The 20,212-nt window shown below is 40.3% G+C and overlaps 1 protein-coding gene across 1 annotated transcript; it reads right to left on the bottom strand.

The window, feature by feature from the left end:
- Positions 1-1,564: 1,564 nt before the first annotated feature.
- On the bottom strand, positions 1,565-19,247 carry icmt (isoprenylcysteine carboxyl methyltransferase). The gene is made up of 5 exons (XM_060938242.1): positions 19,023-19,247; positions 15,827-15,915; positions 15,528-15,697; positions 9,030-9,247; positions 1,565-2,734 (listed from the first exon to the last, which is right to left on the bottom strand). Exons 1-5 carry the CDS (start codon positions 19,239-19,241, stop codon positions 2,552-2,554), a joined length of 879 nt encoding a protein of 292 aa, XP_060794225.1. The 5' UTR covers positions 19,242-19,247; the 3' UTR covers positions 1,565-2,551.
- Positions 19,248-20,212: the final 965 nt, after the last annotated feature.

Here is a 20,212-nt window from a genome sequence, read left to right as displayed (position 1 = left end):
TGAATAATTGTACAGTTCAGTTTCCTTTCCATTTGTCTTACTGTAATACTTGATATACTGCGACTTGCCATCCTGTTGTACATGAATGAAACCTTTGTCTGACAATTATTAGAAACTGTTAGGGGTCATTCATCAAAAAAAAGTGCAGCAAATTCTACTTCCTGCCATCCAGTGAAGCTAGTTCATGTTGAAAATGAAGGATGGAAAAATAGCCACGGATATGGCCGAATGTATATAAATCAAACAAATGCATTATTTGATTTATTTAAATGGGTTGGAAGGACTGGTGAAAATATGGACACTGATAAAATGAGAACAGAAACTGACCAAAATACACGCAATGCATAGAAGCTGTAGAACATCACAAACTCACCCATGCGTGTTGGAACTAATAAGGTTCTCTTACTGACAGACTTTGTGTATTCAGTGTGCCAATAAATACATCTGTTCCAGTTGGCCACTTCATGCAGAATCCAATTAGCGAGCAGACACTTCTTCCCACTCAACTTATGCTTGAATTTTGCCTGCAGCGCCAAGTTTATCACTATTAATAAGGCAAAATTTAGGAAAAGGTGTTTATTAGAGATTGTCAGATTTCAGCATTGAGAGCTGCATGTGCCCAAATGGCCTGACCGATGTTAGGAGAAACAAACAAACAAACAAAAAAGTTTAGAAAGATCATAATGTGTAAAACTCCTATAGGAACATTATGAAGGTCATAAATTTACTCTTTCTACAGCCACACATCAGTAGAATATCAAAAATGCAGACTTGCCAGCCCTGAAAAGGATTAATGTGTATTCTTGGTAGAGAACAGTTTTGATGTAGTCCATTCACAAATCAGTTCCGGGATAGAAAGGGAAGTGTGGAACGGATTTGACACTTGCCTGTTTTAGTTAAGATGCAGACGCTAAATGTTTACATGTAAGAAAGTTGAAAAAGCTCTAAATAAAGAAGTTTACTTTCGTTCTTCCTAGATGTGATGTAAAGCAATTAACAAAAAGCGTGCATATACACTTCGTGTTTACATCTTGACTAAAACAGAAAAGTTACACACACACTTCTGTTACAGTAGAAACTGGATTAACCACATTGAACACGTCTGCCCTGACCAGTACTGGAAAACAAGCAGTGTTTTTAACCACGCTCCAATTATCATTACCATTAAAATTGTTTGTAGATTTTTTTTTCCTTTTTCCACTGATGGTATTTCATTACAGCCCTATCTAATTTTTGTTAATTTTTCCCTTTTTAAAAAAAAAAATTCTCTTCTAACCCTTTTGACTCATTTCCACAGAACTTATTTAGTGGTATCCCTAATAAATATAGTTGACTGATGTTAACTATAGACTTGTATAATGTTCGCCAAGGCAATGAATAGATTTTACCAGCAATTTTAGCAAGGCGCCATCTTTCAACTGAAAAAAACGAGATTATTAATATGAGATGGGGAAAGGGGGTGGGGCTTTGAAGGGCTCCATTAATATCAGAAAATTCAAAACCTACACGTTATTTTTTTTCCTAGATTGACATGCCAACTAGCTCATCTACCATTTTTATTGGGGGGGGGGGGATGGATGGACAGACTGCTCCATTTGTATATTTGTGATTGATAACGTAGCCACGTGCTCTGATGTTTAAAAACACAGTGCTTCTAAGGTTGACAGGTCTGAAAGCTTAAACAATTGCACTGATGGATCTTATCTAGATAAAACCTCTAGACATTACTGAACTGGGTTGGGTTTCCCAAAAGCCTCTTAACGCTAAGAGCATCTTAACTAGGAGAGAGTGTGTTCATTGTGCTCGCTCTACAATTTAAATGATGATCTTTGTGGTACGATGCTTTTGGGAAACCCACCCCTGTTCCTATCGGAGTTTTTAACCTAATAAAGATGAGAAATACCATACGCAAAATACTAATTTATTTACTAGGAGAGTTCCCAAGCTTTCCTGTAAAATAAATAAAATCTGGTATAAGTGTCTGGAATATTTAGTATAAGGCAGGCTGAATGTATACTGAGCTGCAGTAAACTTCTTGCTGCACATACCGTACAACCTCACTGCAGTTTCATTACCTTTTAAATTCTAAACCTTGTTCTACAAAAAGAAAACAACCACACACACACACTTAAGACACCGAAACTAAGGAACTGACAAGAAATGACATGAAAAGGATGGATGTGTTAAACAGGTCTGTATCATGAAATAGAGATGCAAAACTGATCTACATGAATATGTGGATACAAAAAGTATTATATGACAGGGTAGAAAAGATAAAGTGAAGTGATGATGCAGGGGAGCGCAGAGAGACTTTATAGCTGTGTGTTAGTGGTCTGAATTGCATCGAGGTAGAGGCTTCACCCTGCTCAGAGTGAACCGTTGTGTCTCAGAGCAGATCAACAGGCCAGGCTCTCTGTATCGTGTCCCCTCATTTCCCTTGGCGTTAACGTGAGCCAGGAGGTCACCAGGTGACCAGTTCACCCACAGTGCCAGTCCAGGAAGTGTCCAGGAGTGCACCAGACTTTTCCGCGTGTCTCCCTTTTCCCCAGTCTTATGAGTTTACTCTGATGCCTGAGATAAAGGGCAAACCAGTAGGGACTTTCTTTTTGTACTCGATGTAATCCTCTCCAAAGAAATGGATGAGAGAGATCTCCTCCTCCTCCACACGCTCCTTGAAGAACCGCCAGGAAGCCAGTGTATAGGCCAAGAGGCAGAACGGGTTGCACAGCATTATCTACAGAGAGAGCATTGATGCTTTTAATCCAAATATATATATTGAGGGGAAAAAAAAAAAAAAAACACCCTTGCCATCCTCTTTAAGAGGAACACCTGTACACCTTCACATTTATGCAGGTATCTAATCATTCAATCATGTGGCAGCAGCACAATGCATAAAGTCATGCAGATATAAGGGTGGATAAATCGGTAACCCGGGCCAAGGAGATTTTTGTAACTGAGCAATTAGCTTTTAATTCGTAGCTGCCCAGTGTCCGCAGATGACGGATAATTTCTTCTGAATCAGGAACGCACAGGCATGTCAGAACACTGACAAAACGCAAGCGTCACATAAAGCTCAGTTCAGTCTTATATACAGTGGCGTGCACAGACATTTTGGGGGGCAAGTGCTCTGGGGGGAAAAAAGGGCACTTTTTTGCACATGTGGAACACCTTATTATAAAAGTCTGAGATTTAACCCTCCTCTTGTGTTCAGGTCGCCACTGACCCGTTTTAGTTTTTAAAAGGTGTAAAACAACCACTTAATGTTAATTTATTACATCAAAGCTTTTTGACTTTGCCAGGAACCTCTAGTTGAACAAAACAGAAAAAGAAATTTTTGTTTTCCTAAATCTGAAAATGGTCTAGCAAAAAATATAATACTTATGTGCAGTTGTTTCTGTATGCGACGGGCTACTTCACGACAAAATAATTACAGCTTGGGCTTAGAGGGCAAACAATACATTTTCACTCGATTCATGTGTTACCTGGCTGGTGGGGCAGGGGAAGAGCTGACTGACTGCCCGATGTGTTGTCTGCGCTACGACAAGGCCGTGGCTTCCAGGACGCTATGCTGCTGCAACCTCACATTGAATGCACTGCACGCTTGTTCACGTGACAGAGCAAGAGAGACAGAGGTCCGGTGTGTGCGCGGAGGGGGCACACATCGGGACATTATTTTCACACACGCTTTTAATGCCGCGGCTTTTCTAAAAGATCATGTCGACATTGGCCTCAGTAAACTGTAAAAAAAAAAAATTCAAAAGGGCACTTTTTTGGACAGAGGGCAGAGGGGCAGGTGCTTGAGCACCACCTCGTGTCTATCTGTGCATGCCACTGCTTATATAACTGTCCTGCTAGCAAAACAGTCACCTCGTGGTTCAACACACACTCACCGGCCACTTTAATAGAAACTTGTTCTTGAATCTCAGATTCCTGTTCTTGGCTGGCAGGAGCGGAACCCAGTGTGTTGTTCTGCTGTTACATGCCGAGATGCTTTTCTGCTCACCGTGGTTGTAAAGAGTTATGATTTACATAACAGCTTGAACCAAATCTGGCCATTTTCTTCTGACCCTCTCGTATCCAGGCGTTTGTTTCCACCCACAGAACTGTTGCTCACTCAGTGGTTTTTGTTTTTCGCACCATTCTGTGTAAACTCTAGACTGTTGCGTGTGAAAACCCCAGGAGATCAGCAGTTTCTGAAATACTCAAACCAGTCGATCTGGCTCAAACCAACACCCATGCCACAGTGAAAGTCACACTTTGAGATCACAATTGTTCCCGTTCTGGTGTTTGAAGTGAACATTAACCGAAGCTCTTGATTTGTTTCTGCATGATTTTATGCGTCGTGCTGCTGTCCAGGGATTGGCTGATTAGAGAACTGCATAAAAGAGCAGGTGTATGGGTGTTCCTAATAAAGAGGCCAGCGAGTAAGAACCCACCGTGACACAGGTGTCACCACGACTTTAAATGTCCTGCAAACTTTCACACAGCTTTATCCTTGACTTTACCTCATTAGGCCCCAAAGTGACATGTTCGTAACTTCCTGGTGCAGTCACGTGACACTCTGAATTTGAATACCCATGACACCATTTTCAAGATGGCCGTGTGCAGGGCAACCACACCTGACCAAATCATCTCATTTCAAACATCTTATTTTTTGGTGACTAAAGGCAAGTTTCAACCGATTTAACAATTCTGATACTTAAATAAGATGTCAAATATTACATTTAACATGTTCTGACAACATTTCCTGAAGAAATTGATCTAAAACAAGTTACGACAACATTGTGGTAACATGGATGTCACATCGGGCATTTAACCTTAACATAGTCGTGGAAAATATTGTGTGACGTATTTGTCACAATAAGAAAAATGTTCAATTCAAAGCACATTTAAACAAATATAGCAAATTTATAAAATTATTAATAATATAGGTTACAAAACAATTTTTGAATATCTGTAAGTAAAACAAACACGATTTTACGGTGCTCCTAATTCAATGTAATTCTATTAATTTTTTTGTAGTATGGCTAAATGCTACAGTGTTCAGAACGCAGCCCAATAAGGCAGTATGTGAAGGGCAAACCCCACCCATGGGGACTGAAAATTTGGGCCTGCTGCTCATCCTCAGGAATCCTCTGTGATTTTGTGGTTTATGAAGGTGGCACTGGGAGGGGGGAGAGGAGAAGAAAAAAAAAAAAAAAAACATACTGGGCATGGGAGGTGACGTTGTGGTCAAGCTGTGTGAAACTCTCCCATCAAACCAAAACTACAAAGTCTTTGCAGACAATTTTTTTTTCCTCAGCACCACTGGTTCTCAAGCTTCTTGAGCAACAGATCTACTTTGTAGGAACACTCCGTAGCAATCGCTTGGCTGGTTGTATGCTTGAGGATGGCAGATTCTACCGTAACTGGATCCATTAATCACTTGCCCACAAAATAAGAAATTTTTCTTGTCCTTTTTTCAGTGAGGTAATATTTTCAAGATTGAAAATATGGTATTTGGTCTTCTAAAACAGCACGTCATTTAAAAATACACTGAGTATATCAATAAAATAAAGAATAAAGTTCTATTTCTTTGACATATCTGACAGACATAACTCCCATTTTAAAAATCACTTTCATTATCCCTTTTGCTATCGTCAGTGAATTTCTGTCAGATGACCTGACGATAGACTCAGCCATTATGGATCTTTGGTAGTTATCGTGTGGAAGCAGGCTTTATCATTTTTGGGTGTCAACAGATAGAGTTGAAATAGATTAACAGTGAAAAAACTATTTCGTTCACGAGAGAAGCCCACAGTTATTTTTAAAAAATGCTATCATCAGTCTGTCAGTCAAATGCACCTGACGATAGCAAAATTCAAGCCCTCACCACGCACATGTTGACTGACGCAAAGAGGAAATTCTACTGCGCATGATTTTTGAGACAGCAGACATTTACTTCCGGGCAAGACTTGGAGTTCTGACAGCTAGATTTCATCAAATAAATCAAGGCAAGATTTTCAGTCAGCTATCCTGACGATAGAAATTTTTGACGATAGAAACATTGAGAATATATTTGTGCATTCATATTTACATTTTTCTGGAGGAAAACTATCGTAAGTTGAGATAAATCAGAGCCACTTGCGACCCTTTCAGCCGACAGGCCATTTCAATGTGTTATTTCCCCGCGAAAGTGACACAGTCGTGTCTATCGTCACTGTTCTGACAATTATTGTTGATATTTCAATTTTGAAAATAAATTCTCTTTATTTCAATATTTTATTTTATTATTTGGTTCTAGTGATGAGGTATTTAATATTATTACTAAATTTGTCAGATTAATAATGTAAGAAACAGTTTTGTTGCTATTGTCATCTAGAGTGTCTGTCAGAATATGATGGTAGACGTTATTTTGTCTGTCAGATTTTGATGATAGAAACCGATGTGTTTCTATTGTCATTTAGCATGTCTGTCATGTCAGGCTTTTATTAATTAATTAGTTACCAGGACTACTGTCCTAAAATTTACTGTGAATGTCCAAGACCCCAAATGCTACTAGAAAAACTTAATAGAATGATCAAAATAATCAATTCAGCAATTTAAGGAGATGGGACTTAACTGGCCTCTGTTATGGTAGAATCTGCCGGATGACAAAAGTCTTGCCAAGAGAGGCAGAGGATCTGTTGATGCCAGGGTGGAGAAAGGGGAAGTATGGTCATTGTGAAGTGGTATGACAACAAAATCTGTTACCCTGATCTCATCCTACTATGCAACTGAGCCTCAGGACAAAGCTTGATGCTGAAGCAAAGCAGACAAAGCATTTGTGGAGGTCAACAGGCCGCACATTGTGAAGGAGTACAACACATTCATGGGAGGGGATAGACCTCCTTGATGCATGTGTGTTGCAAGGTACAAGTACCACATGAGGTCATGGAGGTGGTACCTCCACCTCTTCTGGCAAACCATCATGTTAGGCCTCGTTAATGCATGGTTGATCTACTGCCATGACTGTAAACTGCTTGGTGTCCAAAAGCCACTGAAACAAAGGAGCTTCCAGGCAGAGGTTGCCACTAGCCTGATTTTTTTTGCAGGCACAAAGGGGTCGCCCAACACTTGATGCCTCATCTCCACCACTGCCCAAGAGAGTGCGTGTTGGCGTTCCGGTTGATGTTCGCACTGACCAGGTTGCACACTGGCCTGTGAAGTGTGAAAAGCATGGCCGTTGCAAATTATGCAAAGTCAATGCAACCACCACCCTCTGTGAGAAGTGTAATGTGTGTCTTTGCTCCACTGAAGAACGAAATTGTTTCAGATGTTACCATTTGGCCTAGGCTACTTTGCTAAAACTGTTTAAAAGTGCATATCACAGGTAAATTCAGGAGCAAGCTCAATGTAATTCTCCTATTTTATATTAAATTTTGGCCAAACATGTGTCACATTTTGCACAATTTTTTTTACCTTGCGCAATACCAGAAAAATTCAGTTGAAATCAAGCCATTTGAGGCGAATTTGTCTGCCTCTGAAAAAACTTGGCATTTGGATTTCCCGGCAAACATTGATTTTCGTGACGTCGCGTGCGGGACGCCTCCTTCTGAACCCTACATCAGCGCTGGTTTGTTTATGAGAAAACGACCTGGTGGTTTTCTGCAAATTTCTTCAACATTATCACGTAATTATTAAAATGGGTAACAGATGTATCGTAGGAGGGTGTAGCAACACCAATCTTGATGGGATTAGTACTCATCGTTTTCCAAAAGACCGGACAATGAGAGAGAAATGGGAGCGCTTGGTCTACACAGGCTGTGCACTGAAACCGTGCAAAGCTCTCGCAGCCTGCTGGCGCTTCCGCAGGTAACGCCACGGATCTGGCTCCAGACTCCCTTGGGATTTTTCCAGACGCGTTTTTTTTTTTTTCTGCTGTAGACAGATGGCCTTGTGCAAAATTACCCTTCTGGATGAGTGTGTAAATGGACATACTTTCATATAAAAAAAAAATAAAAAAATAAAAATAATAAAAATAATAATAAGTCCAGAATATGCACTTTAATGGGCCTGAGAGAGTGAGAATGGTTAAAACATGGTGCTGATAATACGAAGGTTTTATTCCCCTTCAGTATTCTTTAATAGTTTTTTTGCACTATGTACATGTTTTCTGAAGGTTACTAAATCTGTCTGTAGCTCAGTTTTTTTTTTTTTACAGTTACAGTAACTTGTTGCATAATTACCCAATATGAGGTAGTTTTTATTATTCAGTCTGCACACGTTTTGTTTTAAAACCAATCAGACAATTTTTTTTTGTTAAACTTAGTTAGAATGTTATTGTATCTTATGGAAATGCAAATAAAAATGCATTACTGAACAAAAAAAGTCAAGCTGATTTATTTTCAAATAAGGAATAAGTTTATTATAAATGCCCAATATGACATACACGTAACTTTCCAGATCTTTGCCAGTAGGGGTCAGAATTTAAAAAACAAATTAGAAATCTGTTCTGTGTGGTCCATTTGGTCTGTTTTATATTCCCCATAATTTTCCTTTAAGGGGAAATGGGTCCGGGTTCTTATGGGGTAATTGAGAGAAAAGAAAAAAACAAATAGAAAAAAAAAAAGCCAAGCCAAACATGATCATCTTACGTGCAATGCAAGGACAGAACACTGCCAACTTGCTGTTTTTTTGCACAACTACAACACACTACATTAGAAACTTTGTTCTGAAAGGATGATGATAATTAACTTGTTCCTTTTTCTTAATCTGTATTATTGTATTTAACGAGCTAACTAACCTGCCATACGAATATAATATATGTGAGCCATCATTTTTTAGCCAGGTTGATTAGGTTTCTGGGCAAACAAAAATATGGGACTGGGAAGCACACTGGAGTTTCCACTTGCCCAGCAGGCTAGATAATAAATGTATGATTTGTCCACCCACATACCCAATAAAACAGTAAGCAATTTTTTGTTGTAACTACACAATGAGCAATTATTTACTCAATAGGAACTTGGGCCCAACAGCCATTTTCCAAGTTTTATTTAGCCACCTCATACCTGAGTACCGATGCTCCAGTAGAACCAGCCCACATATGAAGGGTGTCTGAAGAACGAATAGACGCCATTAGTGACCAGCACGTGGCTCTGAGCCTTCTCGTTCTGCACTATGTGGTTGAAGTTGGATCCCGCCGTCAGCATGGCAGACTTGCGTAGACCTTCTCCACAGAACACCATTATTAATCCCACAAAACAGATCCAGTTCAGCTGCTTCAGCTCTGCCCAGGGACATGTTAACGAGGATTAATCACAATATAAAAACTATACAGGATAGACACATTTTGTCAAATGGTTACAGAAGCAGATGAGCTGAGAATCTCTCAAACGTGACATCATCCTAACTGTTCATGATTCGCCTTTATTTATTATCTTTTAAAATGTTGTGCATTTTGGGTACTGTTCTATTTTTTTTGGTCTGTTCTAGTCCTGTGTGGTCTTGTTCTATTTTTATGTGGTCTTGTACTTTAAGGTAGAGGTCTGCGCGGGTCGGATTTTTCAGTCCCGCTCCCGCCCGCATTGTGCAGTCCCGCTCCCGCCCGCAAAGAATTATGATTTTCAGTCCCGCTCCCGCCCGCGCCCACAAAAAAATTATGATTTTCAGTCCCGCTCCCACCCGCAAATCCCGCATGATGCAGACGTTCCCGTTATTTCTCAGGAAAGTTCTTGTCTTGACACAGCGTGATGGTGCCCCGCCCCCTACTTTGAGTGGATTTGAGCATAAATATCTATAGCTCACGTTCATGTTTATTATTTACCTTGTTTCTGAATTCAGCATGTAGTGTCTCTAATAATAATAATAATAATTAGTGCTGTCAAGCGATTAAAATATTTAATCGCGAATCGCACATTTTTATCACATGAGAAACCATTGTAATTCTCTGATCAGCATAAAAAAAGTGAATGGGCTTGCTTTGTACCAATGGTGTTTTTTTTTTTTTTTTTATTGCAAAGCAGAGATAGTAAGAGAAGTGAATTATTTACTGCTTGAGTTAGTCTACAACTTTAATCAGAGAGACAGGTTACACAGTGACGGTAGGCTTGACTCAATGCTATCCCAGAAATCCTTCTTGTAATATGCAAATTTGGCCGCCTCTGATTGGACAGCCAAATTTGCATATTACAGGAAGGATTTCTGGGATAGCATTGAGTCAAGCCTACCGTCACTGTGTAACCTGTCTCTCTGATTAGAGTTGTAGACTAACGCAAGCAGTAAATCACTTCACTCATGGTTCTCTTGCTGGCTGGGTGTGAACTGCGAGTCATTAGAGTGATCAAAGAATTTCCTGTTAGGGTGATCAATGGCAAATTTAAGATGCCATTCCTCACTCAATCTGGCAATCTGACTCTGTCTGCCAATTTAGGCATCTTAAAATGTTTTTATTAATGCCAAATAAAATATCCAGCACAAATTATATATGATAGACATAAATTAATAATTTATAAATTTTATTTTAAACATGTTTTTAGTTAGCGGGACTGCAGCTCATCACCGCTCCCGCCCGCGCCGCATATGTGCACTCCCGCTCCCGCCCGCTTGCAATGAGCTTTCAAAATTTGTCCCGCGCCGCACTGCTTTGCGGAGAGTCCTGCGGGAGTGCAGGGCTCTACTTTAAGGTTAGCTTTTAAATTTTGTTGTACTTGGTACAATGATGACAAATTCTGATTCAGGTGTACACCAATACAGAGGTTACTCTTGGGCAGAGGCCTTTAATCCGATCCACAAAGGACCAGCTCGGCTGCACGTCTTCAATCCAGCTAAGCAGCAGCTACACCCAATTCCACTTGAACTTGATCTTCAAATTACTATTATTTCTATTTGGTTGAAATAAACACTGCAGCCACACCGGCCCTTCACATTACAATTTGCTAATTAAGCTGGCTCAGCAAATCATCCTCAACTGTGCAAATCTGTACATAACGAAATCTGAAAGCTGTAAAATAATTAACACAGCCAAACGTACTGGATAAGTAATAATCTGTTAGAATTGTGATTTCTCGTGGCAGATTTTAAAAACGTGAACATCAGGTTGATTGTCAAGTTCTGTTTATAAAAGTCATATGATAGGGTTTCAGTTTGACAAATGGTTGCAGTATGTGGGACAGAAAAAAATTGACATCTGAACATTACAATTATATACTTTTGTATGTTTTCATGGGGTCAATGAGCGCCCTTTCAGGCTCTCAGCTTGGATCAATTTCCTTCAGTGGAAATTTCCACGGAATTTTCCTTGCCACCTAAAAAAAAAAAATTTCCATAGACGTAACCAGACAAACAAAGGGTGGTATTATAGGTGGCCAGATTCAGAGATGCTTCAGACAGTGAACTCACCATAATCAGTCTCATTGATGATGTCACGCGAGTCACAAATCTAAGTAGTTTAATTTTTCTCCAATAGCAGACTATTTTCGGAAGATTAAAAGTTGTACATTATAACCCTCCTGGATAAAGAAGTAAAGCCACAAATCCATTTATTTTTCTGACTAGTTAATATATAAATATCTACCTCAAAGACTGTCACGCGAGTCATGCTGTCATCATCATGTTAACGGTTCTATATCCCCTGCCAAAATTCATGACTGATTTATTTTATACAGTAGTTCACTGTAACAAAATGGCCTTAACAGCAGCTGAAAGACAGAAACGAAGAAGAGCAAAACTTAAAGCTGAAGGCAATTAGGACTTGTATAAGGCAAAGCATAGAGAGTACTGTAAAGTTAGTTGTCAGAGAGAACAGAACAGAGTGGAAAGAATGACAGATGAAGAAAGAACTATTGTTTTAAATAAGAAAAGATTGGAGCAACAGAAATGCAGACAACGCAAGACTTTGGCCAGTTTGACTCCTGAACCATGTGTTAGTCAACATGGCAGAAGACCCGAATCTACTTCCAGTTTATTAAATCGAGCCGCCAATCGACTTAGAAACCTATTACCTAGAAATCCTGAGAAAAGACGAGCTGTGTTAAGAAATTTGGCATCAGAGAGTTTTGTGAAGATTCTATAGGAACTGAAAATAACCAAAACACGCCTACGAGGCTTCAGTCAGTTAACAGTGGGAGCTGTAAGACAGACAGTTTTACTGTAAGGACTATACAAGTATAAAATTACACCTGGAAGACGGGATATCATTACTGTTCAAGACGGTGAAGGAAAAAGAAAACGACAAAAGAGACATTTGACTGAGTATTAAGGAATGCTATGCAACATTCAAAGAAGAAAATCCAGATATAAAGATTGGAGTCAGTAAATTTGCACGGTTGTGACGACAAAACATCCTGCTTTGTTCCCAGACACCAGCTAATGCCTGCCTTTGCATTCATCAGAATTTCATACTGGCCTTAGATGCCTTACGTCGACAGATTGCTGAGATCCCCTCTTACTGCAAAGACTTTCCAAAAACAGCCAAAATGTAACTAGAGAGTATTGACAAACGGATTTCTTCATTAGCACATTTTATCCTACAAGAAACACAGCCTTATACACACTGACTGGCCAAAAAAGCCCCAATTTGGATTCAAATAAGCAAAAATGCTCAGGAGACTTTGACTGGATAATTCCTGCAGTGATTAATATGTTTCAGAAGCCAACAATCCTTAAAGTGCATATCACGGGTAAATTCAAGAGCAAGATCAATGCAATTCTCCTATTTTATATTAAACTTTGGTCAAAAATCTGTCACATTTTGCATTTTGTGCAATTTTTTTTACCTTGCGCAATACCAGAAAAATTCAGTTGAAATCAAGTCATTTGAGGCGAATTGGTCCGCCTCTGAAAAAACTTGGCATTTGGATTTCCTGGAAAACATTGATTTTCGTGATGTCACGCATGGGACGCCTCCCTCTGAATCCTATGTCAGCGCTGGTTTGTTTATGAGAAAACGACCTGGTGGTTTTCTGCAAATTTCTTCAACGTTATCACATAATTATTAAAATGGTTAACAGATGTATCGTAGGAGGGTGTAGCAACGCCAACCTTGATGGGATTAGTACTCATTGTTTCCCACATTGCGCTCAGGTGACAATTCCATATTTCAATGCAAAATCGCTAGCTGCTAAACTTGGTCTACAGAGGCTGTGCACTGAAACCGTACAAGCTCTCTCAGCCTGCTGGCGCTTCCGCAGGTGATGTCACGAATCTGGCTCCAGACTCCCTTGGGATTTTTCCGGACGCGTTTTGTTATTTTATTTTTTTCTGCTGTAGACAGATGGCCTTGTGCAAAATTACCCTTCTGGATGAGTGTGTAAAGGGACATACTTTCATATTAAAAAGAAAAAAAAAAAACTAATTTGGTCCAGGATATGCACTTTAAACCCTAACTGATGCAGTGAGTAGCTTCTCATTTCTTATACAGTCATGTCGGAAGACGTATCCCGTGGTCATGGAAAAGACGTTACCGTGTTTCGGAAGGGTGAAATTATTGTCCTGCATCAAGCAAAGGAAAACTACTAAGGAGATTACTGAAATCGGGTTAAGAACTTTCAAACGTGATTAAAATCTGGAAGGATAGTGGTGAACTGCCATCAGCTTTGTAGAAGAAATGTTGTCGGAAAAAATCCTGAGACACCGTGATGACAGAACACTTAGGGTGTATTCGGACCAGGATAGTTCGATAGTTCACTTGCTTTGGTCCGAACCAAATGTTTTTTTTATTTTTTCATTTTGGTGCGGTTCGCTTTCACACTGTACATTTTAGTAAGCGGACCAGAATCTGTCAACAAAGCCACGCGCCCTGAGGTCGTTCAGCTATTGGTCAGAGACGACACGCGCACAAAGCGCTGTTCTGGGGAGCGCGTGAACCCCTTCTCCTTCATTGTCTCACTGAATACAGCAAACACGTCAGCATTTTTGTGTGTTCTCTCCAAAAGCTCAGATATGTGGACATTTGCCCATATATCCACAAGGGTACGCGTTTCTTCCTCGGCCCACGTTTGCCCCCTACTCATTTTTTGTACTCTGTAGTCTAGCCTACCACTGGTCTGAATGACTGAACGACTGTTGTAAGGTTCCCTTGACAACCGAAACAGTGTTTGCACTTTGCGGTGGAGTGTCAAGACTCTGTTTCCCATAATGCTCGACAAACGACGGAAGCTCCCGAGGTACAAAAAAAGCAAAATTGTCGGATTAGGTCCGGTCTGCTTTCACACCTCCAAAAGGTCCGCACCAGGGTTCCTTTGGTCCGGACCGAGTCCGACCTTGCAGCTCGGTCTTGGTCCGCTTGTTTGGTCCGGACCAGAGTTCGGTGGTTTGTATTCAGACCAACCCAAAAGGTCCGGACCAAGGTAAATTTAGTTCGTTTGATCCGGACCAAACAACGTAGGTGTGAATACGCCCTTAAACACTTGAAGTCCAATCATTAAAAAAAAAAATGACAGTAGAACTCACAGCTATGTTTAATAGTGACAGTAAGAGCATTTCCACATGCACAATGTGACGAGAACTCACAAGATTGAGACTGAAAGGCTGGGTGGCCATAAGAAAGCCTCACTAAAAAGTGGGTAATAGGAAGAAAAGGCTTCAATTTGTTAGGGAGCATAAAGATTGGACTCTGGAGCAATGGAAAAAGGTCACGTGGTCTGATGGGTCCAAATTTACCCTGTTCCAGAGCGATGGGCGCATCAGGGTAAGAAGGGACGCGCATGAACCGATGCATCCATCATGCATAGTGGCGAATGTTCAAGCCTCTGGAGGCAGTGTTATGATCGTGTGTTGCTTCAATTGGTCAGGTCTTGATGCAGCAACATTACGTGGCAATAAAATGAAGTCAGCTGATGACCTGAAAGCACTGAATGACCAGGTTTTCACATCAATGGATTTTTTTCTTCCTTGATGGCACAGGCATAAAATTAGAGCTCACATTGTGAAAGAGTAGTTCAGGGACCATGAGTGATTTGATTTTCCAGTGGTCAAGACAAGATATCAGCAAAAATCTAATGCAACTTTGGATGGAAATTAATGCTGCGACATTGCATAAGGTTGCTGAAACAATGGCACAGTGAAGGTGCGCCATAATCAATGCTAAAGGCAGTCCAACAAAATATTAGTGTGCACAACCTTTTTTTTTTCTTTTTTTTTGGCAGCCAGTGTATTGTGAATTAACAGACGTTATTTATCGTTTGATAGAACGTGACCCACAGGCCATTGATATTTTCCATTAAACTATACTGCAAAGCTCCATTTTTCCAGTGAGAGCCTGCGAGTTATTAAAGCTTCAATTTTAACTGGTACTAGCCTTAACAGGAGAGGCAACCGCAACCTGAAATAACTCCGTAATCCCGGCAATACTCTTGAGACGCCGACACTCAAATTAAAAGCTTAATGTCACATTAATTTTGTTATATGGTGGGACCTTTAAAAAAAAAAAAAATTATCCCGTCACCAAGTTGGTCTTTCCTTGAATTTTGCCCCCCGTCTGTTGCAGCTGTGAACATGACCTCTGATATCTGTCTGTCTGTTATAAAAGCACTAAAGCAAATCTTTCAGATGAAAACAACTGAACAGACCTGGAACAAGCAGTTTTTCCACAGTAAACTCCATCCAGGAAGAGATTGCTGCTACAGTGTATTCAACACTGTGGTTGAGTAGGAAGGAGTCTAGAGACAGACTGCGAGGGTTGATGACGGCTGTGACCAGGTATTCAGAGTAGTGGAAGAATGCCAGTGAACACATGTACCTGCAGAAAGGCAACACTACGATTTAGACATGACTTAGGGAAAGGCATACTGCTGACCGTTCCTGATTTCAAAAAAGTGTGATTCAATCTTCATTTAATACTGAGATGCAGAAACTTGAGTTCATATACCAGCCAAACTGTGTCCATGTCGTGTTTGCAAAACTTATGCTCAAGCCACATCCGAAGACAAATCCTAGAAAGCAAGCTCGCACAGCGACCTAATGAGGAAAAACAAAAGGAAACAAAATAAAATAAAAAAAATAATAACTCACACACACACACACACACACACACACAGTACTCTTAAAGGAACAGTCCACCGTACTTCCATAATGAAATATGCCCTTATCTGAATTGAGACGAGCTGCTCCGTACCTCTCCGAGCTTTGCGCGACCTCCCAGTCAGTCAGACGCAGTCAGACGCGCTGTCACTCCTGTTAGCAATGTAGCTAGGCTCAGTATGGCCAATGGTATTTTTTGGGGCTGTAGTTAGATGCGACCAAACTCTTTCACGTTTTTCCTGTTTACATAGGTTTATATGACCAGTGACATGAAACAAAGTTCAGTTACACAAATTGAAACGTAGCGATTTTCTATGCTATGGAAAGTACGCACTATAATGACAGGCGTACTAACACCTTCTGCGCGCTTCGGCAGCGCATTGATACGGAGCTCAGATATCAATGCGCTGCCGAAGCGCGCAGAAGGTGTTAGTACGCCTGTCATTATAGTGCGGACTTTCCATAGCATAGAAAATCGCTACGTTTCAATTTGTGTAACTGAACTTGTTTCATGTCACTGGTCATATAAACCTATGTAAACAAGAAAAACGCGGAAGAGTTTGGTCACATCTAACTACAGCCCCAAAAAATACCATTGGCCATACTGAGCCTAGCTACATTGCTAACAGGAGTGACAGCGCGTCTGACTGCGTCTGACTGACTGGGAGGTCGCGCAAAGCTCGGAGAGGTACGGAGCAGCTCGTCTCAATTCAGATAAGAGCATATTTCATTATGGAAGTACGGTGGACTGTTCCTTTAAAATTTCTTAGGTCACGTGTAAAGAAATGCCGTAGACCAAAAATGGCTTCAAAATAATGAAATGAAGTGTTTCAAAATAAAAAAAAATTATACTATAAACAGTAAGCCATAATAAATGAAACAAAGTTCATATTTGGTGTGAGATGACCCTTTGTTTAAAAAAAAAAAAGTAGTCTCAGGTACAGTGAGCACGCAGTTTTATAAGGAAATGAGCTGTAGGTTTTACTGAGCGTCTTACAGAACCAGCCACAGTTCTTCTGGACACTTTGTCACACTCGCGTCTTAATTTAATTTTGCACCAAAACCCAGTAGCCTTCATTATGTTTTCTTTTTTAATCTGAAAAGTGGTATCTTATGTAATATGCTGCTCAGATACAAACATTTATTTTCTGTAACAATGCATTTTGTGCTGGAAAATGAACATTTGGACTGACTCAATAATGTACACTACCGTTCAAAAGTTTGGGGTCACTTTGAAATTTCCTTATTTTTGAAAGAAAAGCACTGTTCTTTTCAATGAAGATCACTTTAAACTAATCAGAAATACACTCTATACATTGCTAATGTGGTAAATGACTATTCTAGCTAAATTCTACTACATCCACACGACAACGGCAACGAGATTTTTTTTTTAAATATCGCGTCCACATGGGCAACGGATCAGTAAAATATCAGGTACATATGGCAACGCAACACTTGCTGAAAACGATGCAATACACATGCCACACCTCTACGTGCGCTGTAAGACGGTCCCATCGGAGACACCAGAACAATAGAAGTAGACGCATGCGCATAAACCCCTTCTTCTGTAGCATCAGCCACAAAGTTTTGATTATTAATCAGTAGCACAAAACGAAAGATGCGGAAAGAGGAATGAACGGGGGTAGATGGAAGCCGGTAGGCCAACATTCTGATATCCTCCAGAATTCTTTAATGGTCCGGAATAAATTGAATGCTACACGTTGATGGATTACTTTGTTCTTCTACGCCCTTTTTGAGGACTGTATTGTTGGACTTAAACCAACATCTGAAGAGGTGAGATCGCGCCTTTTTTTTTTTTTTCCCTATTTTTGCTGGCGGGATTGTTTTTGTTTTTGGAAAGCGCACGGGCAGTGCGCGGTTTGGTACTGCTTATGCAGTGTTTGGACTAAAGACTTCACTCTCTCTCACTTTGCACCATTACACAATAAATATTCACAGTGAAAATATTTTGCAAGCGCGTTTCATGAACCAAGTTATAGGATTTGTTGACAACTCGCATCGAGTTCGTTACACTTCTACCCGGCGTGAAGCACTGACAGTCATGTGGTCGTGACGTCATCATAAACAAATCCGTTCTACTCATCCAGACGACTTCGCAACGGCGCCGTTGCCAGATTTTTCCACTCTGGAACCCGTTCTCAAAAGATTTCGTTTTGGGGCACCCAAAACGCCGGTGCCGTGTGGACGCCAGGCCGAAACGATAAACAATTTTATCAGATTCACCTGAATCCGTTGCCGTGTGGACAGGGCCCGAGTGTCTGGTTTTTGGTGCAATATCTCCATAGGTGTATAGAGGCTCATTTCCAGCAACTCTCACTCCAGTGTTCTAATGGTACAATGTGTTTGCTCATTGCCTCAGAAGGCTAATGGATGATTAGAAAACCCTTGTACAATCATGTTAGCACAGCTGAAAACAGTTGAGCTCTTTAGAGAAGCTATAAAACTGACCTTCCTTTGAGCAGATTGAGTTTCTGGAGCATCACATTTGTGGGGTCGATTAAATGCTCAGAAAAATGTCTTGACTATATTTTATGGTGGTAAATAAAAAAGTGTGACTTTTCATGGAAAACACAAAATTGTCTGGGTGACCCCAAACTTTTGAACGGTAGTGTAGAAGTCATAAAATAGAAATCTATAGCAAAGTTTGTATAAAGAAAAAAAATAGGGTGCCTAAGACTTTTGCACAATAGTGTGTGTGTGTGTGTGTGTGTGTGTGTGTGTGTGAGAGAGAGAGAGAGAGAGAGCTGTGCACAGAAAGTACAGGCTAAACAACACATCTACTTGTCTCCATGACTCGCCAGTTAGCCAAATCCATTTAAAGTGGATTATGTCCACTTACACACTGGCAGCAGGACAGTTCAGGTTAATCTGCTGATCCTCACGAAACATTAGCTAAAGCTTTTATTTTTCCTAGAAAATGAAGTCATTCCAAAGGAACAATACAGCTTCATCGTCGTGATGATACTGATCCAATTACAGAGAGTATAAATATAACACACAGCCTGTTTATCTCTCACTCTTACCTTGTACAGAGGTCCCTTGTAAATTATTAGCAGGAAGCCGTTGATAACTGTAATATAAAGCGCAATGGCTATTTTCCCGTTTACACCGCTGAGGTAATCGAATATCCAGTCAACATGGGAGCCAAAGTTTACAAACAGGGGAATTATTATCACGCCAAGTCCTAAAAGAAAGCTTGTAATACTTATCCTCCCTTCCAGCACCAACTTACTGCCTGCCATGTTGAAAACAGGGAGATCTCGTGCGAAATCTCGCGAGACAATTCGCACTCAATAAATTCAGAAGGCGGGGCTGCTGTGACTCGAGATTATTATATACTGTAGTGCATCTCAAAAAAAAAAATTAGAATATTGTGAAAAAGTTCAATATTTTCCATCAGTTATTTAAGAAAGTGAAAATGTTATATATTATAGACTCATTACACATAAACTAAAATGTTTCAAGCATTTTTCTATTTTAATTTTAATCAGTATGGCATACAGTACAAAAAAAAAACATCTCAAAATATTAGAATTTTTAATTTCGAGTTTGAGTAAAACAGTATGAACACAGTGTATCTCTCGGGCTAGTTCAGTACACACAACCACAATCATGGGGAAGACTGCTGACTTGACTGTTGTCCAGAAGATGATCACTGATGCCCTTCACAATGAGGGTAAGCCACAAAAGGTCATTGCTGAAAAGGGTGGCTGGAAAAGCTGCACAAGCAACAGGGATGGCCGCAGTCTTGAGAGGATTGTCTGGAAAAGTCGATTCAAGAACTTGGGAGAGCTTCACAAGGAGTGGACTGAGGCTGGTGTCAGTGTATCAAGACCCATCACGAACAGACATCTTCAAGAAAGGGGATACAACTTTCGCATTCCTAATATCAAGCTACTCCTGAGCCAGAGACAATGTCAGAAGTGTCTTATCTGGGCTAAGGAGAGAAAGAAATGGACTGTTGCTCAGTGGTCCAAAGTCCTCTTTTCAGATGAAAGTACATTTTGCATTTAATTTGGAAATCATGGTTCTAGAGTCTGGAGGAAGAGTGGAGAGGCACAGAATCCAAGGTGTTTGAAGCCCAGTGTGAAGTTTCCACAGTCTGTGATGATTTGGGGTGCCATGTCATCTGCTGGTGTTGGTCCATTGTATTTTATCAAGTCCAAAGTCAACACAGCCATCTACCAGGAGATTTTAGAGCACTTCATGCTTC

Source organism: Neoarius graeffei, chromosome 13 (genome assembly GCF_027579695.1).
Source record: "Neoarius graeffei isolate fNeoGra1 chromosome 13, fNeoGra1.pri, whole genome shotgun sequence".
Classification (NCBI taxonomy): Eukaryota; Metazoa; Chordata; class Actinopteri; order Siluriformes; family Ariidae; genus Neoarius; species Neoarius graeffei.
The sequence above is the reverse complement of the archived record's forward strand: the minus strand, read 5'-3'. Positions and strand labels throughout refer to the sequence as shown.

What these genes read in the sequence shown, in the direction of transcription:
- icmt (XM_060938242.1), bottom strand. Translation starts at nt 19,241, where the DNA reads ATGGCAGGCAGTAAGTTGGTGCTGGAAGGGAGGATAAGTATTACAAGC. An exon ending in ACAAGGGACCTCTGTACAAG is followed by an intron (nt 15,916 to 19,022) that starts GTAAGAGTGAGA and finishes TTTCCTCATTAG; the next exon opens with GTCGCTGTGCGAGCTTGCTT. An exon ending in ACATGGACACAGTTTGGCTG is followed by an intron (nt 15,698 to 15,826) that starts GTATATGAACTC and finishes GCCTTTCTGCAG; the next exon opens with GTACATGTGTTCACTGGCAT.